We start from the raw sequence: 21323 nt of genomic DNA on the forward strand, positions 1-21323 counted from the left end.
CGTGCTGGGATCACAGATGTGAGCCACCATGCCTGGTTTTAACTTTTTTTTAAAGCCCAAATAAATGTCAGCACACCAAAACAAACAATAACATCAGGCAGGAAGAATGCATGCATGGGAGATTTATGGAACACAAACTGGGAAAGGGTTTTAGGTACCACTGTGCCAAGCTAGCCTTGTTGCCTGTGCTGACTGTAAGCAGAGGTCCTTGATGCTTCCAGGGAAACCTTCCCTTGGCGGCCCAGTGGTCAGGGATCTCCAAATCCAGCCCCCGGGGTGGGGTGCACTCACTTACCAGCTGCCCTCCAGGGTCTGGGAGCTACTTCTTCCCTCTTGCCTCTTCTCTAGCTCCACGGCTGTCTGTTCCAGCAAGGCAGATACGGCATCCTGCAGAGACAGAGGCCGCCAGGTCAGCAGCGGCTCTGGGCGCCACCTTACCTACCAGTGTCTTGAACATGCAACCCTCCTAGAGAACACAGGGTAAAATCCAAAGGCTGGAGCAGCAAACATCTGACCCATGGTCACTTATACGTGGGAACCATCGTTTTGGTTTTGCTGGCCAGTTCTGCAGAACATTTCTCTATGTGTGTGGACCTACATAGAAGAATTCACTTAGCAGTGAAGGGAAAGCATTATAGTTCTGATTGGAGGAGATCAGAGAGCTATCTGTCAGTCTTCATGTCGCCAGGCGGTGGTGGCGCATGCCTTTGATCCCAGCACCTGGGAGGCAGAGGCAGGCCGATCTCTGTGAGTTCGAGGCCAGTCTGATCTACAGAGTGAGATCCAGGACAGGCACCAAAACTACACAGAGAAACCCTGTCCCGAAAAACAAAACAAAACAAACAAAAACAACAACAAAACAGTCTTCACGTCACATGAACCATCAATAACACAGCAATGTAATAAGGATCGAGAGAGGCAAGCACTGTGTCTCTGGGAACAGAGACATGGTGGCAAGTCGGGGGACTGCATATGTGGAGGGCTTCCAGGAGAAGGAACTGAGTGGTACCATGCCTGAGGAAGAAGGTGTGACCTGAGAGAATTGGTGACTCTCTCTGACCCTCATTTTCTCCCAAGAAGCATCAGGAAAGGTCATTATGAAGATTAACTGATGATCTTACACATGAAGAGAAGCCTAGCAGACAGTATTCAGTAGACAGCAGCCGACACCTGAGCAAAGGCAGGCTGTGGCTTTCTGATCACATGGTTAATTTACCACTGTCCTCAGCTGGGGCACAAGGTGGAGGTCACAAGGCTAGGAACCTCCTGACCAGTTCTTTGGGGAAGGAAAGAAAGATCTAGAATTAAGCAAGGACCATGACTGGTGGTTTGTTCATATACAGCAGCAGCTCCCTGAACCACACAGCCATCAGGGTCTACAGAGAGAAGCCATGAGCTGTGGGCGGCTTGTTGGGTGCATGCCCTTTTTTGGTTTTGGTTTAGAGACAGGTCTCTTTGTATAGCTCTGGTTGGCCCAGAACTTGCTTTGTAGAGTAGGCTGGCCTCAAACTTTCAATGATCCTGCTGCTTCTGCCTCCTCATGCTGGATTACAGACTTGCCAGAGATGGTTTAGGGATGTTTTCAAGGACTAGTACTAAAACATAGTTTCAAACCACAGCAAGGAAAACATTTTCAAGTGAGTCAAACAGGCCAACTGCTATTGACCCGGCCTTTGCAAGAAGCACTCACTATATCCATTTCTTCAAAGTTTCCCAACAACCGTATCTCAAGCTCCTTACTAGACACGAAAAACAAACAAACAAACAAACATGGAGGCTCAGAGAGGTGATATCCAGCCCGGAAGAGCCAAGTTATGAACAGCTTTCCCTAAACTCCCTCCAGTTTCAGGTTTTCTTTCTTTCTTTTTTTTTTTTGGTTTTTCGAGACAGGGTTTCTCTGTGTAGCTTTGCGCCTTTCCTGCATCTTGCTCTGTAGACCAGGCTGGCCTCGAACTCACAGAGATCCACCTGGCTCTGCCTCCTGAGTGCTGGGATTAAAGGCGTGCGCCACCACCGCCCGGCTCAGTTTCAGGTTTTCAAGAAAGAACTATTTCCTCCATCTCTCAGCTTTCTCCTTCCATCTCAATTCTTTTATCCAGGAGCTAACTTGTGTAAGGCTGGCCCATCCCTGAATCATTCACATCCCCTCCACATCACTTTGTAAAAACTTCAAGTTTTTTTGTTTTTTTTTTTGTTTTTAAGTTACAGAGGCCATACAAAGTACAGCAGAATATAGAAGAAGAAAATGAAAACCCTCAAGGAGCTGGGTTGTGACCACTCAGGGAAGACCACTCCTGTATGGCCCTCTCCTCCTGCCTGTTTCTGTTTCCTCCTACCCCCGGCTCCTCTCCTCCACCACTGCAAGCTGGGCTCATCGGGGCTGCAGGTGTGGGCATGGAGGGCCCACTTAGTCCACTCACCATGTGGTTGGCCCCGGTAGCTCCTGCTGGCTGGGGCTCCCTGCATTCTTTCTTCAAGTATTTGTAGCTTAGGAGGTTGTACCAGCGTGTGGACCTCTCCCCAGACCGGCAGACCTCAGCCAGGCTGATCTGGGCACCTCCCTGGTAGGGGCAAACAGAGAGAAGGGTATAAATATGTCAGCTAATGGAGACAATATGGAAAACAGCAATTCCCAGGAGAGAGGGGTGGAGCTTCCTAACAGGATTTCACTATGTTGCCCCGGCTGGTCTCAAGGGAACTTAAGCCACTCATGTAGCTGGGACTAGGTGCATGTCACCACACCTATTTATATTCTCCACCCCCTTCTCTTTTTAAGGTAATTTTGCAGGTTGACCCTGAATTCACTACATCACCCACTCTAGTCCTGAACTTAGCCTCTTGAGTGCTAATTTTACAGCCATTTTGCCTCCATGTTCAGCTTCTATGAATGTATATATCTAGTGTCTTCTGACACAGGTCTTCATGTGGCCAAGGCTCACCTCACGCTTGCGGTGCAGGTGACGATGACTTTGAACTTCTGATCCTTCTGTCTCCACCTCCCTAGTGTTGGGTTTATGGATGTGTGCTACCATGCTCATGCTGGCCCATTTCTAAAAACTGGGTTATTTGGGATTTTGATTGATGATACTTCTCCTGCACTAAACTGGGTCAGGTTCTGGGTTGAGTACTAAGGACAATAGGGTCCCTACATAGTTCCACTTTCCAGCAGCTAAGAGTCCCAAGGAGCATAACACTGAACAAGCAATTACAAGAGAAGTTGCTTTTACATTCCTTATGGGAGGAATTTGCCAACACTTAGCAAAAATATGGATGCATTTTACCCTGTGGCTTGGGAATCACATGTGTAGGCATCTATCGCATAGACACAAGTACAAAAAGATCCATCCACTGGAACCTTCATTTTGCTTTTTTAATAGTACAAAAAGTTGCTATGTAGTTGAGACTGAGACTGGCCTTGAATTACTAATCCTCCTGACCTTAACTTTCTGGGTTTATAGGTGCACATACAGATGCAAAAATAATCACACACACACACACACACACACACACGCACGCACGCACGCACGCACGCACACAGGTATACTTGCACTATGTCTGAGGTACAAAGGGTAGATGATCGATCATGTGTTCACCAAGAAATAACAGGCAGATATGGAATAAACAAATCCAAATGGCTACCAATATGAGGTACATGGTAGGATGGGGGTTGATGTCAGAGTGGCAGCTTTTTGTGCACTTTTTTTTTTTGAAGCATACAAACGCACTCCCTAAGTCAAAAATGAAGTGCAACAGACTAAGCTACCTCACCAAGAAGGGAGCTGTTCAAGTACAGTCTTCTCCAGTCCAGCCCCAGCAGGAAGCCCTGCAGGAAGCCCTGCAGGCTGACTTTACTCATGCCTTAGACATTGAGGTGTCTCACCCAGTCCTCTTCTGAAGAGCTCAGGACAGACAGGTTTGGGGTTCAACTCACCCACCTTCCCCTTTGTCTGCACACACCAGTGGCTGGGTCAACGAACGGCAGGTGTATGAGAGAGCAGTCTATAAAGCGGGCTTCTGGCTGGGGAGGGCTCAGCTGAGGAAGGGGCTCTTCAACCCACCTCAGAGCCTGGCTTCTACTTTCTCCTTCTCCAGGATGGGTATCTCTAACGCCCATCTGAATCTAAACTGCTCCAAAACCCAAAACTATTCGAGCAGCAGCAGGATGCCACAAGTGAAAAACACCATGCCAAACCTTTTTCTCATGCACAAAGTTACTTAACATAGTCTATAATTACCTTCAGGCTAGGAATACAAGATGTATCTGAAACAAACAAATTTCCTATTTAGACTCGAATTCCAGCTCCACCGTATCTCATTATATATGCAAATTCTCTAAACCAGTCAAAAAACCCAAAATCCCCGAACAAACAAACGACCCCGCTGAGATCTGAAATAGTTCTGGTCAAGTATTTCTGACAGGGATATCCAACCTAAAACTGGAGGTGCCAGATCATGGCGCAGACTGCTAAGCCTGGGTGGGTGACTAACAGAACTTTCTGGGAGAAGAGTGTCGAGCAGGGAGAGGAAGTCAGCATGTCCTGACACTTTACTGTTTTGACACCAGCTTCCTCACCAGGGGAATGAGGAGACTTAGCTGCTGTACGCAGGGCTGGGGTGTGTGTGAGTTATTGTCAATTCAGGAATTAAGTGGCTGGCATGCTCCAGGCACCAGAATAAATGTAAGTATATACAAGAATATGTATATTACTCCTTTATTCATTCAACAAGTATTCCCTGCAGCCAGAGAAACATCTAGAACACGATTCCTCCCCAAGGGGATGACAGTTTCCTGGGGAGACATACCAACATACTGGATATTGCAGTTCAGAACATGACAGGCTGTGTTTGAGGTACAGGCTGCAGAGGGATCATGAGAACGGTTTGGAAGCATGACGCCTTCATCAGGTTATTATTAATGGCAACAAGATGCACTGCCTGTTGGCACAGGCAACCAGGTTTGACTATTATTCACCTTCACCAACGAGAAGCATTTGGAAGGCATTTACTCATGCATGGATTCAACAGACACGATTTGCCAAACAGCCTCTAAGCGCCTAAGTGCGCAAGTCGGGGAGCGAACTGTCCAAGGAGCCAGGGTGTAGGGGTGAGGGGCATCCAGGGTCTGTGGGAAAACAGTGGTGAATGGTAGCTTTCACAGGATGCTGCACAGCACTGCTCAGGTGTGTTTTCTGTCCGGCCCCACAGGCGGGGGTGGGGCTCACATCGGGCTTTGCCAAGTTAGTGACACCAAGTGATAAAAGGAACAAGGGGGCTACTGTAACAGCCGATGCCGGGGTGTGCCCCGGCAGGACCCGAGCTGAGTGACACTGGCCTCAGTGGCTGGGTGGCGCAAGTGTGATGCCACACTGACCCAGGTGGTAATATTGCTGTTGACAGTCTTAGGGAAGGCAGGCCATGTGTTGCCCTTAGCCCTGCCTGAGGTCTGGGAAGGTGAGATCCTTTCGTCACCCCGGAGTGTAACACGGTCTAACAGGAACGTGTCAAGAAGGTGAAGGCGTCCAAATCCATGTTGGTCCTTGATTATCTCCCTGGATGACCTGGGCAGGTAACTTAGCCTTTTGGGGGCCTTGTTCAGTCTCTAAAGTGAAGATCACCCACACACCTCTTCCTGGACTGTGCTGAAGGTTACCTAAGGAGCTCTTGGCCCCATGGTGAACACACACACACACACACGCACGCACGCACGCACGCACGCACGCACGCGCGCACACACACACACACACACACACACACACACACACACACACACACACACACGCTGCTTGTACGGCTGACTAAATGGCTTACAACAGGCTGGGGATTCCGCAGCCCCGGCAAGACGCTCCGAGTGGGAGGAGAGAAGCCCTCTCCTTCCCTGTCTCACAGCCTGTCCTCCTCCAGCCACCCAAACCCACACACACTTCAAGTTCCCAAAGTAGCCAGGCAAGGAGGTTTCCCATTGGTCACGGACAGCAATGAGCCACTGTAAGATGAGCACGCTTTTTTTTTTTTTGGCTGTTGCCATGGCAACCAGCAATGGCCAGACTTCAATTAGGAAGGTAGAATAAAAGGCACCCACTTAGGAGAAGAAAACAGGATTTAGTCTCTTCCCAGAGCCGAGGCAAAGCATCACCAGAGGAGCCTGGGTCTGGAAATGCTTTCCTTCAGTGTCCACCATGTTCTCTAAACCTTTTAAAAAAAAAAAAATTTTTTTTTGTGGCATCTGTGGCCTCCAGGGAGCCCTAAGCTAGCAAAGAAAGGACACTGAGGGGCTTCAATGAATGCCCTGCAGACAAGGGGTCCGGATACAGCTCTGCCACTGTGTAACTGTGCAACCCAAAGCAGAATCTTCATCTCCGTGACTCAGTTTCCCACTGGTGCAAAGTACCTATTTATAAGTTGAGTGACATCGATGGGGACAATGCTTGTCAGGGACCTCATTTAGTGTCTGTCAGAGAAATGTCATCCAACTGGCATTTACTGTGGCATTTGTGTCCATGGTAACATCACCGTAAGAGGTGGGGTTTCTGTCATGGGCTGAGCAGGAAAGTGACTGACGCTTATGTCCACTGAACCACATTGAGCCAGTGTGGAGACTCCGTCATTCTGTGTCTGTGTTACAGAAAGTGTGGCCTGGGTTGGTAGCATCCTCAAGCCCTGGGAACATGTTAGAAATGCAGATTCCCCAATTTGCTGAATCTCCCTCCACCAGAGTGCACCGAGCGACTCACAACACCTGCCCGTGTGCACCAAGTCCGGGCAGCATGGCAGTAGGTTGGCAATAAGAGCCGCATCACAGATTTAGGAATGGAGACTGGGCATTGGAGACTCTCAGGTGGCAAGGCTGGGAAGGGATAGCCTGGTGACTTGTCCTTATATCCTGAGGATGCAGTCCCCAAATTCCCCAGCAGAAAGGATTCTCCATCACAAGCAGACCCAAGTGAAGCTCGACAGCGAAGTGTCTCTCACTCTCGGCAAAGACCCATGGCTGCCACCAGAAGAAAAACCAGCCTGCAGGGGAGGCAGCAATTGCCATGGTAACTTTCTCAGCTTCCAGACATGGATGCAGGGAGAAAGCTCAGTGCCATGGACAAATCCCCGGCCTATCCTCTACATGAGCGCCACATTTTATTCAGTCACTTGAACCCATCCACTTCTAACACAGCCCACACCACAGGTTGTCTGTGTGTGTTAGCTGCCAATGTTTGCCCACTGTATAGGGAGGGGCTCTCTCACCAGGTCTCCAGTGCCCAACACAGGCACACACACCTAATAGGCTCCCAGCAGAGACCAGGCTGAGTAGAGCTCTCTTTTAACTCCAAATCCCACATTGCTTTAAAGACACTGGAGCTGTCATTTAAACACTCAGAGATGGCATCAGAGGTAAGAAAGCCTTTCATTTCCTTCAGTTCATTTGTATCCCAGAAGCCCCCGGGGAGGGGTTACTCAAGGTTGAACAACCTCGCTCTGCCTGTATTTAAGTGCATGGCTTTCACAGGGCCAACGTCGCATCTCCAGTCCCAGCTCGAGCCAATGCAGAGAGGAGGAGGGAGCCGGAGGAGCAGGATAGGTCCCGTTAACTGAGAACCCGAGTCAGACACACCCGTAGGTGCTTTGTGTGCGGGCTCGTCAGCCTCGGCCATCAGGAGACATTGTAGACAAAGAAGGTGAAAAGGGATGGTGTGAAGGAGCTGGCCCCTGGCCACTCAGCTGGACCTCAAGGGGTAAAGGCGGAATTAAAGGGCAGGCTGTCTACACTCCTTCCCGCTTCTTGTCTGATCTCCAATGCTGCACCGTGAGGGCGGGTGGCGTGCCCTTCCAGGTCCTTTCAGGGCTGTTATTCCTCTCACACAAGGGACTCACGCACACCACAAGCCCGAGACCACTATTGTCTGTGGAGGCATCTCTGCCTGAAATCCAGAACGAATACAACACATACTCCAACCTGTATCGCTTTATCCGCTAAGGACTGAAGGCCAGGCGACAGACAGACAGACAGACAAAGACTCAGCCCTCACCAGGCACTCCTCTGTATGGCTCCTGTCAGTAGTGCAGACATCTACTCGTAAGGTCTTCTGGTGAAGGGCTGGGTAGGACATGGACACCCAGAATGCCTCGTTGAACACGAGGGTATCTGCAGAGTCCAGAGGTCGGGTTCTGAACAGGCAGGTGCTGCTTTCAGAGCAAGGCAGGATGGCTACTCGAATGTTCCTGGGGGGGGGGAGACAGAACCGTCAGAGAGCTGGGTCAGCTGTCTGGGGCTAACATATTGCAGGAATCCCCAGGGAGACAGCCGTGAAGGAGAGAATGCAGAATATCTCATGTGAGGGATTCAGGAAGGGCTCTGGGGTACCAACTGCTCTTCCTGCCATGGGTCTCCAAATTCTTAAGAGTCTCAAAGGTTGTGGAGGCCGAGGCACAAACGTTGATAGGAAGCAGTTCACTAGCACTGAGCAATGTTGGGAACAGGGATGATGGTGTGCTGAAGGCAGATGCTCTAATTTCTGCAGGCAGGAGTTTGACAATTCTGTTTTGTGTGTACATGTAAGTGGAGGTCAGAGGTCAACCTTATGTGTCAGTCATCAAATGCTATCTACCTCGTTTTTTTAAGACAGAATCTCTCATTGGCTTGGAGCTTGCCAAATAGGTGAGGCTGGCTGGCTGCTAAGCCCCAGGGATTTGCCTATCTATGTCCCCCCCACCCGTCCCATTTCTGGTCCTGGCATTGTTTGAGGGGCAGAAATGAGACAGTCTAGAGCTCTGGTCTAGCCTTCCTTGGTTTTTGTCAGCCTTCTCTCCCCCATCCCCCATCCTTTCCCAGGACACTGGCTGAATAGAGCAATGGCTGTCTTCAGACCTTATGGTCTAGTTATGGGAGGAAATGTACAGGTGGATGAATGCAATCTAACATAAGCCCGGTCCACAGCAAGGATGCATGCAGACGGTGCAGATGCTTGCCATCCTAGCAACCTCCAGATCACACACCGGTCACATCCTTCCTAGAGAAGCACATGGACTGGTGGTGTTGAGTGGAGAACCAGAGACTCGTTTCTGCGTGGAAAAGGTAACAGGGACCTGACCGTTCTCATGAGCTCACAGCCCAGGAGATTTCCAGGAAGGCCCAGCTTGCCCAGCGTTCCTCGAGCAGCAGGTGGTGGGCAGCCAGGCTGTACCAGGAAGTGGGGAAGCTATCTACAGTGCCACTCTCCAAAGCTGGTAGGTGTGCCATTGTGCGTGTGTATGCACAGGCAGCATGTGTTTACATACTATTGTTTAGTAATACCCGCAGCGGTATTTGGCGTTAGAGCAGGACACAGCCCCAGGGAGAGGCGCAGCAGGTGAGAGGGATCTACAAATGCAGGGCTCCATACTCACACTTTCTGGTCTTGTCGCAGTAACAGAGCAGAGAGGTTACTCAGCTGGATTACTAATATTGCAAATTGCCTGTTCTTCTCATCATACCTGAAACGAAGGGGCGGGAAGAACATCAATCAGCAAATAATTTATTTCCTTCCTTCCTCCCTCCCTCCTCTCCCCCCCTTTTTTCTTTCAAACAGGGTCTCACTGTATAGCCCTGACTAGCCTAGTAGACCAGGCTGGCCTTAAACTCACAGAGATCCTCCTGCCTCTGCTTTCCCAGTGCTGGGATTAAGGGTGTGTGCCACCATATGTCAGGGCTGCTGGCTGCTGTCAGGTGTGGTAAACTGAACAGCACTCATCCTCAGGTTTATTGCTATGACCAGATACAGGTCCAGAACTGGCAGTCATCTGAATTTTATTTGCTTGTCTGGCTGTTTATCTCTGAGATAAAGTCTTGCTATATAGCCTTGGCCAGCCTGGAACTTGCTACATAGACCAGGATGGCTTCAAACCCATAGAGATCCACCTGTCTCTGACTCCACAGTGCTGGGATTAAGGATGTGTACCACCGTGCTTGGCTTATTTTTATTTTAAAGATTTATGTATTTTTAATTATGTGTACTTATGTGTGTCTGAATGAAGGGAAACGTAGTACCTGCAGAGACCAGGAGCATCATTCTCCTAGAGCTAGAGTTACAGCTGTTGTGACCCTCCTGTATATGTTGGGAACTAAACTCAAGTTCTCTACAAGGGCAGTTTAACTGAGGACTTTTAACCACTAGGTCATCTCTCCAGCCTCTTTTTATTTTTTTCTAAGTTGTAATGTTATGTTAAATTTTTTTGCATAAGAAAACATGGAAGTCATCCCTCAGGAAGAGAAAGCCAGCAGCAACAACCGTGCCGCGTCAGTCAGCGCTGGGCTGTGGTCTCCAGGGCCAGTGATCCTGAGTGAGGATCACTGGAACCTGGATAGGAGTGGAAAGGCAACCACCGGAAGAGTAGATACTACCCAAGCAGAAAGCGGATGCCCTCTGCACTGTCCAGATCAGTACCAGACTCAAGGGCTCAACATCAGTCATAAGAAACTTGGCATTCCTCATCTAGAGCGAAGGAGCCAGGAGCCCTCGACTGAGGTACCCACCAAGGCCAGCGGGTCTGCCGTCTTCCAAGGATAGCCATGAAAGTACAATATTGTCGGTGAAGAAGAGGCCCTCTATAAATTCTCCCTCCATCCTTGTCCCCTGCATCACTTACTTCAGGGCAATTTGAACCCGAGGGGCTCCCACGGCTTCCGACTCTTCACCGTCGAATGTAGCAGCTTCAGAAGTGCCCAGTCTACAAGACACCAGGGGACGGGGTTAGCGTCCCCATACCTGTCTACAAACAAAGGCGGCGTCTTCTGCACTCAGGGTTCCGGCTGTGAGACTAGACAGCTGGCTGTGCGCTCGGTGCATCTCTGGACCCTCATTTCCCGAGGTGCTTGGGACCCCTCTCTAGAATGTCCTTCCTTTCTCTAACATCCATTTCCCTGGCATACACTTTTCAGTTGTCACGCCGCAAGCCACATTTGCCCTAGGGGCCTTGGGTACCACGTGCATCTTTGCTGCCTGCACATTGGGCGTGGCTCCAAAAGGGACTGCCAGGGGAAAGGCTAGGTCACTGGAAACGCCCTTCCGCGGCCCCACCACATCCTGTGGAGCTTGGGCTTGAACATCCAGAGCTCACAGACTCCCCATGAACAGAACAACACCCGGGGACCCACCTCTGCGCGGAAGCCTCGTACACGCCGCTGTCCCCGGCCACGGACTCATCGGACACTGCAGCGGATACACAGGCCACTTTCAGGCCACACCCTGGGGCCACACTTGCAGCTGTATCAGGCAGGGGAAGACGAAAGAGGAAAATGTCAAGTTCGGAAAGTCTGACCCGCTTTCCTGATGGTCCCAGTGAACTCCAATACCTCTGAACACTCAAGAAAGGTCCTTCTCAACCTGTGATTTCATGTCTGTGATGGCTAATCTTGGGTTGTCAACTTGACCACATCTGGAATTAACTAAAACCCAAATGGCTGGGCACACCTGTAAGGGATTTATCATTATTATTATTAATTAAAATTATTTGATGAGGAAAGATACACTTTTAGTCCAGATCTTTGAGATGGGGAGATCTACCTTTATTTAACCTGGACCACATCTTCTGCTGGCAGTTTATATAAAAGAAATGGAAGAAGGAAGCTTACTCTCTCTCTTTGCCTGTTTGTTCTTGCTTTTGCTGGCAAGTTCATTCTTCCTCTGGCATTAGAGCCTACTTATTTGGGAATCTGGGGTATACTGAAGACCAGCTGAGACATCCAGCCTCATGGACTGAACAACTACTGGATTCTGGGACCTTTGGTTCATGGGCAGCCATTGTTGGGTTAGCCCGTAAGTCATTCTAATAAATCCCCTTTCTCTATATATATACATTCATACATATATATACATATACATGCATACATACATATGTACACACAGAGACACACACATAGATCCAGGGGATCTGCCTCCCTCTTCTGACCTTCAAAGGTATAGGCACAAATATGGTGCATGTAAATACAAGTGGGCTAACCATAGAATAAAATACAAAATGTAAAACTTCCTGGTTTCAAACATGGCTGTGCCATATGCTGCTTTATGACCCCGGCACACTGACTGAACCCCAGTAAGTTCCAGGCTCCTCCTTTGTGAGGTAAAGATAAAAATACCTGCTTAACAGGGCTTCTGTGGGCACTGAATGTGGGAAAGTCCATAGTATGGAGACTACTAATTCCACATTATAATGTTCAGGGTGTGTGTGTATGTGTGTGTATGTGCGCGCGCATGCACAAGTGTACAGGTGCGTGTGTGATGTATAAATATATGTTCAGTCCCAGAGATCAACTCAAGTGCTGTTCCTCAGGTGCCACACTCCTTGTTTTTTTGAACAGGCTCTGTCACCCCTTTAGAGTAGATTAGTTGGCCAGCAAGTCCCAGGGATCCACGTCTCTGCCTTCCCAGTGCTGGGTTACAAACACACACTACCCACACTGGCTTCTTTTCATTTGTTTAATGTGAATCCTGGGGGTTGAACTCAGGCCCTCATGTCTGTGAAGCAAACACTTTACGAGTTCCTCAGACCTGGTGGTTTTGGTTTTTAAGACTGGGTTTTGGTACGTAGCCAAGGCTAGCTCCAAACTCCTGATCTTTCTGCCTAAGCCTCCTGAGTGCTAAGACTGATTATTAGCCAGAGTCCGAGCCCAGAGAGTAGTATTGTTTTCTAGGTCCTCCCTGAATACCTGGGACAAATTAACAGCCCTTTGCTTCTTAAAAGAAAGCAAGGGAAGTCATCCTCCCTTCATCCATAGTCAGCTCCTCCTCCTCTCCCCCATCCTCTCCTCAGCAGAAGTCTCTGGCTGGGGTTCTAATTGGGCTCTTGGCACGTGGTACACATTTCCTCCATGCCCAAGTAATGGGCACCTGTGGTGTGCTGGACCCACTGCCAGGTCCTGAGCTACAAAGGGGAAGAAATCACATCTTGCCATCCGTGAAGGCCAGTCCCAGGTATTTGACCTTACAGCCAAATACTCCTAAGCACTGATGCCTGCCAGGCCCTGGGGCAGATGGAGTCGACCACCCAGGGGCTTGATCTGTGGCGCACAGAGACTGGGGTTTTGGCAGGCCAGTGGTGAGGAGAGCCTGGGACGCATCAGGCGCTGGAGATGAGAAAAAAGCTTTCCCAGCCTCATGCCACACCTGCTGAGCCCTGGGGGAGACTTCCCACCTCCAGCCCCACACATCCCCACCCTCTGCTAAACCACTTAAGGAGATTAATTTGTCTGCTGACTGAACAGCAGCACTAATCTCATAACCTGCTTAGTGGCTGAGCTCTGCCTGGCACTGCTCGCAGCAGGGGAGGTTGCCGGAGCCGGCGGCGGCCTGAAAGAAGCACATTGTCACCTCGTGCTATCTCTAGCCCTGGAGTCCCAAGACCACTGTCGGGGAGGGGAAGGTCTCTTTCCAGGACCTGATTGGAGTCTGAATGTCCTGATGTGGCCCTGGATCCCAAACAAAGACTTCTCAAGCCGAGGCACAGGTTCTACCCACACCCCCTTCTCTCTGGGGATCAATTTGCTGAGGCTTGCCACCTGCAGTAAGAGGAGGCTTGTTTTTATTTTTGTTTGAGAGAACTCAGCGAGATGCCCTTCCTGACGAGGGAACCCCAGGGATCTCTCTGTCCCTCTTTAAAGAAATGGCTGACACTCAGAGTCTTTAGTTAACCGGGAAGCCTCACCTCACCGCACCCCGCACCTCGCACCCTCACACACTGGATCCTAGGCATTGGCAATTCCCGGAACAGCAGGCATGCTACTGCTCATGCTAAAAAAAGACAATACACACTTCACAGAGGTATGAGGTTTAAATGGATAAACTTATGCAGCAGGACCCGAGCCTTGTATGCCTTGACCCAAACACAAAAGCCAACTCTGTTTATTGTTGCTAGGACACCGAGGGCACAAGGTGGAGCCCACAAGTGAGCTTCAGGAGCACTCTGCTGCGTCATGTCCTGGTGGGGCTAGCAAGTATCAGGACAGTCACACATGTGTGGGACACTGAACATCCAGGGATGGGGCTCTGAGACAAGAAAGACCTAGCTTCCAGGGCTAGCTTGTGAGGGCAACCCCGGCCCAGGGATGTTACCTCTGGGAACCTCAGCTTCCTCATCTATGAAATGGGCAGAGAAGAAACAACCCATGTTCTTTTCTTTTTTTAAATACAACACATCTCAGATAAGTGTGGAGAGCTGCAATTTATTCTGTGACAGCTGCTAGAGTTTCCTTCTCATAAAACTAGGCTGTCACCAGCAGCACCCAATCTGAAGGCTCCCAATTGAATCCTAACCAACTCCAGAATGTTCTTTTCGATTGCCTGAAGAAATGCAAATCATTCCCAGGCTTCCTGGGTCCTTGCTATCATTAGTATAAAATCCACATCCCACTACCAGGTCCTGTGTGATCAGGATGCCGCCACTGAGTCATAGCTTCACAGTCCGGAGTTATGTCCACTACTGTGATCCCAAAGATTTCACTCCCCCCTGCCCTTTTAAATTAAATTTCTTATCACCGTGTGTATAGATGTGTACGTGTGCACGTGTGGAGGTCAGAGGACAACTTTGGGGAGTCAGTGCTCCTTTTACTGTGGGTTTAGGGTACTGAACTCAGACTGTCAAGCTTGGGCAGCGAACGCCTTTACCCACTGACCAGCCCATGTTTTTATATATTTTGAGGTAAGATCTCAAAGCTTCCAACCAAACTGGGCACACATTGGAGGCTGACTTTGTACTCCTAATCCTCACGCCTCTTCCTCCTACACGCCGAGATTGTAGTGAATGCTGCCACACCCCCTCACACTCCCCCCAGCACACCCCCTCCTCCATCTCATCTCTATCCATTCTGAATCAGCCGTCCCACCTCCATCCAAAGGCTCTACCACATACCCTGCTGTGTTTACTTCACATGCTTCCGTCTGGTACGTCGTATCTAGTGGCTCCAGCTGAACCCACGCTTTTCCAGAGCAGTGTCTATCATCTACACGGAACCTCAGCAACTAAGTTTGCCATACGACTTATCCATGGAAAGCTTAGATGAATTAATCCATTAGCCCAGGACCTGGGACTCATTTTACTAGGTACTAGATATCTGTCGAATGAAATCCACCACAACAAAACAAAACTCTAGCCTATTACCTAGCACGTTCTGCATTTGTCAGTATCTAACAATCAAATAAAGACCCAGCCATAGACAGAGTCAGGAATGATCCCAGGAATCCCCTTGCCTCCTGGTTCCAAATAACGACACTGTACTCCTTACCTTGGCCCAGTGGCTTGCCCTCAGGTCCTGGTTCCTCCAGCCGGTATCTCTCCCGGGCGCTGCTGCCGAGGCTCAGCTCACAAAGAGTGGTACTCAGCCCGGTGTCTTCAAACTCCAGCGGGGTCAGAAAGGCATCTCCAGCCAGGAGGGAATCAGTGATGAGAGGGGAGCAGGGAGGGGATGGGGAGGACAGAGAGGAGCGTGGTGACAGGGAGGTCATGGATTTTGGAGTGCCAGACAGGGAGCGCAAAGCCTGCAGGCGGCTGCCTCCCTCTGCCTTCTGTGTCTTGGCCACTTCATCTTCATGGATGGTGGTGATGCAGCCTGAGGGCCGGAAGCCTGTGGCGCCCTCCAGGAGCAGCAGTTCCACTTTGCTCTGGAGCTCCGAGTCCAGCTGCTCGAATGGGTCGTAGTAGAGGTCAGTGAAGCTGGCTGAGGTGGAGGAGTCCAGACTAGAGGCAGCCAGGGAGCCCCGGCTGGATGTGAGTGACCCAGGGCTGCTGCCCGAAGACAGTGACTGCATGCTGCTTGAGAGGCTGGGGACAGGGAAAGGAAGAAAGGGATGGTGATGGAGTGAGGTGGCCACAGGGAACTCCCCCAGGCTCTGGAAAACACTTCGGGTACCAATACGCCTCCGTCTTCCTAGCCAACTTGACAGCCTAAGCTGGACCAGGGACCCAATTTCACTAAGGAGAAAATAAAGATCCCAAGAAAACCATGGATCCAAAGTAGCAGAGCTGGGATGTGGACCCAAGTTCAGTCTCTTGCTGTGTATGTCAGGCTGGCCTCAAACTTTTGATGCTCCCTTTCGAAGCTCTGAGTGATGGGATTACAGTTGGAGCCACACACCTGGCTTCCACACTTCCTTCTATCCCTGATGTCATGTTGAATCGTTACTGAGATATTTTTGTTTGTTTTCTTTTATTGATTGATTGATTGAGATGGGGTCTCACTGTGTAGCTCTGGCAGGCCTAAAACTTGCTATGTGGAACAGGCTGGCCTTGAAATATTTCTTAATATCTTTCTTGAAACGAACTCCCAATTTTTTTTTTTTTTTGATAGTCTTATGTCACCTAGGCTGACCTTGAACTTACTATGTAGCTGAGGCTGGCCTTGCAGGTGTACACCATCACATTCAGCTCAATTCACCATTTTTCCCCTCCAAAGATAGGATCTCTCTATGTATTCCTGGCTGTTCTGGAGCTTTCTATGTAGACCAGGTTGCCTCAGAGATCCACATGCCTATACCTTCCAAGTGCTGGGATTAAAGGCATGTGACACTATGGCCAGCCTCACTTCACTTTTTTTTTTTTTTTTTTTTTGAGACAGGGTTTCTCCATGTAGTTTTGGAGCCTGTCCTGGAACTCACTCTGTAGACCAGGCTGGCCTCGAACTCACAGAGATCCACAAGGCTCTGCCTCCCGAGTGCTGGGATTAAAGGCATGCGCCACCACCTCCTGGCCACTTCACTTTTTTAATATGTTAAAATATTTAGCTTAAAAGGAGGCCTTACATCCTAAATGTCCATTGAAAGACAGTATCTATTGCTATAAACAGGAAGAAACCACTTTTGTTGGGGATTGGGGGGGAGAAATTTAACAATATACTTCGGCCCTCCAGGCCTACTACATGCTGTAGATGTGGGCTGGCAGGCAGGAGTGGTATGCTTTCAGACACATGGGCATCTTCCTGGGGGCATCTCTTTGTGCACAGTCCCAAGGGATGAAAGACCACAGCCAGCCACCCTGGCCAAGCCCATATCTGCTAGAATAACCTTCTACGCTTCTCATAGTCAAGGAGGATCGGTGAAGGGCAGCATGGAGCTGGACCACCTCCTGGCCATCCCCATGGGAACAGTCACCACCCACCACTCACCTTTTCAGCTGAGAGTGCAGAGTGGCCACTTGCCGAGTGGCTTCCTCCAGTTCTCTCACCAGCTGATTCCTCTTGCTGCTTAACTTCAACCTGGAGGAAGAGAAGCCGTGAGGACGATGCCCCAAAGGGATCCAGTGCTCCAGGTTCTTCCCCTCTCGATCTCCAAAAGGAAAGCAAGGTCTGTGCCCTAATAGAAGGTCACGCCAAAGACACATGCACAGGAACTGCAAAAGCATCTTACTAGGGTGTCGGGAAGAGACACAGCCTCTTTATATATACATTCTATAGTGACTGTGTTGTCCACCCGCCACGTATTACAGACTAGGAACCTGAACACGTTGCGCCGATTGAATTCATAATGTTATGTGCAAGTGAAGATTGATTCTAACCGTTTCACAAATGAAGAAATTGAGGCCCCTAGTAAATTATGGAATTAATGGAAGAATTAGGATCCCAAAGTACCATTCCCTCCCTCTCCTCTTCCTGTCTCTCTCTTCCCTTCTCCTCCTCTCCCGCCCTCCCTTCTCCTTTTCATCAATTATTATTTGCTGAGTACCCAGGTCACACCAGATGCTGTCCCTGGCGTCAGGGACACAGCCGTGCGGGAAGAAGAACTCATTGCCACTCTTACAGAGCATGGAGGGTGGAAGACAACAGGATCTAATTAACGCAGGGTGTGACAAGGTCCAGAAGAATTGAAAAGAACAGAGGAAGGGATCCTTAATTTAGACTTTGAGCAAATGGCCAAGATTTCTGGCACCCACCCTCGCCTGTGTCCTGGGTTCCCAGGCTCAAAGCTAGATCACTTTCCCAGGCTCCCTTACAGTTGGCCGAGGCACAGGAACAACTTCTAGACAGGGGGATACGAGCCGAAGCCATGTGTATCAGGCTGAAGTATTTAAGGGAAGTGTCTTCCCCAGACTCTTCTGGCCTTAAAGGGGAGGTAGAAAGGCTGAGGGCTCTTCAATGAGATACCCTATGGGGAAGAAATAAACTTCAGTAGTGTTTATCCACAGAGATTTGGGGCTGTCTCTTACAGCAGGTGGATCCCCTACTAGTAAGGAAATTTAAGGAGTTGGGAAGGAAGTAACACTTTTTTCCTAGATGAAGTGGCTGAGATTCACCCTGCTGTGGGGTCTCGATGATAAATTTTCATGTCCAGGTGACTTCCTGCTACTCTCTGCCACCCTGCTGGAGAAGGAACTGACTGATCCTTGCTCCCTGGACTCAGGAAGGCACCAAGAGCTCAGCCGACCTTGCCTGGGGCCTGAGGGCAAGGGATGGTTTCCACACAAAATCCAACCAAACCAGGCTGTCTCTCTACCGCAACAGCCAGGCCTCTAGCACATGAGACCAGAGGTGGCTTTAGACACAGCTCACGAGCGCAGAGGGCACGCTGAGCTTGTCACTGGGTAAGTGAACCTGCGAAATGACTGACAAGAGAACCAGAATAGTAAGCCACCGCCGCCGCTGCCGCCACCGGGTAGGCTGACTGGCCTTGGCACAAGTCTTGGCCAACTCAATCTCTAGAGATCCCCTCCCAGATTCTTGCCTGGGGCTGATGGGACCAGAGAGCAGGCTGGCAGATGGGGCCTGTAATGAACAAACCACAGAATTCTCAATGGAACGGACGAGGCTGTGCCACGTCCCATTGCTCTGTAAGAACAAAGCTCACAAAGGAGGAGAGGTCTGAGGTCAAGAAGTGGAGCTCACGGTGTCTACAGAGCGAGCCTGGGAGCCAACGCAGGTCCCCACTGGAGCCTGGGCGGGACAGTGAGGGAACTGTCGTGGGGCTGACCTGACTTCCTGAGCGCGGCAAGGACAGCCACCGACAGTAACATGCAGGTGCTGCGGTCCTCTCCCAGAGGCAACAGGCTTAGCAGGCCAGATGGCATGTGAGTGATGTGCCCGGCACATGCTGGGAAGCCATGAATACATCAACTGTGGAAATGGGCAGAAGACCCAGGGGGTGGGGGCCTGAGTGGCCACAAGCTGTAGCTTGGCACCTGGGGTGCTGGTTAAAAATGCAATAGCCTGGGCTGACTGGTCCCCAGGGTGGGGCCATGGTGACCACGACCTAACAAGCATCCTGTGTGACTGCACACCAGCTCTGATGCACGGTTGAAAGCGAGAGCGAAGCGTGGGATCGTAAAGGATGCGAAGACAGTTCTAAAGGAGAAAGAAAAGAGGGGAGGGAAGGAGGAACATTAAGAAAGGCACAGGGGCGCTAAAGGGAAGAGGAAGAGAGAGAGGGGAGGGAGGGAGGGACGGAGAAAGAGAGACAGAGTCAGAGACAGAGAGAGACAGAGAAAGAAAGCAGGACTCTAGAGGCCCAGCACGGAATACAGACAGCAGGGATCAGAATCACGTGGCTGGAGAGTCATCAGTACTCTCCCCACGGCCTCTCTCCTCAGACCCCTCTCAGGGCACACATGGCATCTTGCCCCCGGGCTCACTGCCTTCCTGACTGCTGCATTCCCCCAGGACCTCTGTGTGGCCTCGTTCTTCCATCGGAGCTCCTGGACCTTTGAGAGATGGGGTTGGAAGCAGTACTGAAAGGCCCTCTGAGTGGGCAGCTGCCTAAACGGAGTAAGGGCTTGAATCACAAGCTTGGAGGCGTCTAATCCCAGCTCTGTCACTGGGTGATGTCAAATGAGCCTCGATTTCCTCATCTGCAAAAGAGAGGTTGCTCTCCAGTTTCAGGACAGAGTAGAGGGTCTGGCACACCTGAGGGGTGCCTCAAGGAACTTCCAGTTCTAGCTTCAGGAAACGAAAGCGTTCACAGCAGGGAGATATCTCAATTCACAGTCTGGTCCAATGCCCGACTGCAGACTCCCGATACTCGGGGCCTCTGCCTTCTTTTCTCTCTATGAGGCAGATGAAGCCCATATTGGTCAATAGTTTGCTCAGGTATCTCTTTTGACCTAGCAAGAGTCGAGTAGGGTTGTGATCAGTGTGTTCTCTCCAGCCAAAGGCTCTCAGGGACAGTCACCGGATCTAGTTACAGGTGAGAGTCCAGGCCCTGACACAAAGGTCCAGTAAGCACCTGCCCAGGCCACCCACCCGTTTATACTTTCAACAAACACTAAAGGCACAGGACATACCGACAGAACCCTTGTCCTCAAAGGGTACAGTTCCAGGGGAAAAAATCAGCATAGTGCCTTCGGGCAAGTGCTTGAGCGCTATAAAACAACAATTTTTCAAGGTCTGTTGTTCTCCTTATACTAAGTTGGTGATGGGTCAGAGCTGGCCAGCCACTCCTGCTAGCAGAGGATAGAAGGCAAGGGGAGAGAGATTTTTGGATGTCCCAATTAGTAGTTCTGAGAATGTGCTTGTCCAGGAAAGATTGGCCCAGTTAGCAATCACGGATTCTTTGAGGCCCCGGGGGGCAGAGCAGGGCCTGGACAACCATCCAACACTAGTGAACACAGAGCTTACTCAGTCGCTAGGATGCTGCGGCGAGCTGGGCACTTTAGAGGTTAAGGGCTACAGGGCTGAGTCTGTGCAGAGCACACACAGGCACCAGACTGCTTCTCCTAAGGCATGTGCATGTTCTGCTGCTTTACAAACTAGGCTTATGCCTAGCATGGATGGGAAAACAGATCCCCTCACTAATTCCTGCTCCCGAACAATTACACACATTCGAAAATCACAGTGTGGGTGTGTGGGTGTGTATATGCTGGCACAAATATTATTAAATCATAAAAAAAAAGAATGAAATGCTGTCATTTGGAGTAAGATAGATGGATCTGGAAGATGTTCTGTTAAATGAAATAAACTGGGTACAGATAAACACTGCATGTTCTCATTTTAGAAGCTACAAAAATCAATCTCAAAGGAACAGGGAAGAACCAGGGTCACTGGGAAGGCTAGAGGGAGGTCAGATAATGAATCCCGAAATACATTCACATGGGAGAAATTAGTTCTGGTGTTCCATATTGCACTGGACAGCTTATTTCAAAACAGCAGGAAGAATCTGAAAGCTCCTAAAACAGACATGATAAATGTTGACAACAGAAATGCCAATTATCCTGGGGGGGTCATTATTCAAGGTGGACATATGCTGAAAAATCATCCTGCTTTGTAAATATTGACAGGCACTATTCACGTTAATATAAAAAGTGAAAATGAAGAATCACTAGCTTCAATCCTGCACTCCTTAAGTAGTAGGCGGGGAGATGTTGCTCAGAATCTGCTATGGACA

General features: G+C 49.9%; 1 protein-coding gene across 2 annotated transcripts in view; it reads right to left on the reverse strand.

Annotated features, from left to right (window-relative positions):
* Positions 1-21323, reverse strand: part of Wwc1 (WW and C2 domain containing 1) — a 151371-nt gene that overhangs the window by 20620 nt on the left and 109428 nt on the right. For both annotated transcript variants that reach the window (XM_028864297.2, XM_037201235.1), the window contains exons 10-17: positions 17120-17209; positions 15245-15780; positions 11123-11231; positions 10615-10695; positions 9376-9462; positions 8019-8211; positions 2421-2561; positions 296-387 (exon numbers count right to left, since the gene is read on the reverse strand). In XM_028864297.2, the coding sequence (XP_028720130.1) occupies positions 296-387; positions 2421-2561; positions 8019-8211; positions 9376-9462; positions 10615-10695; positions 11123-11231; positions 15245-15780; positions 17120-17209 (1329 nt within the window). The remainder of the gene's footprint in view (positions 1-295; positions 388-2420; positions 2562-8018; positions 8212-9375; positions 9463-10614; positions 10696-11122; positions 11232-15244; positions 15781-17119; positions 17210-21323) is intronic.

The sequence above is a fragment of the Peromyscus leucopus genome, chromosome 8b (assembly GCF_004664715.2).
Source record: "Peromyscus leucopus breed LL Stock chromosome 8b, UCI_PerLeu_2.1, whole genome shotgun sequence".
NCBI classification, from domain to species: Eukaryota; Metazoa; Chordata; class Mammalia; order Rodentia; family Cricetidae; genus Peromyscus; species Peromyscus leucopus.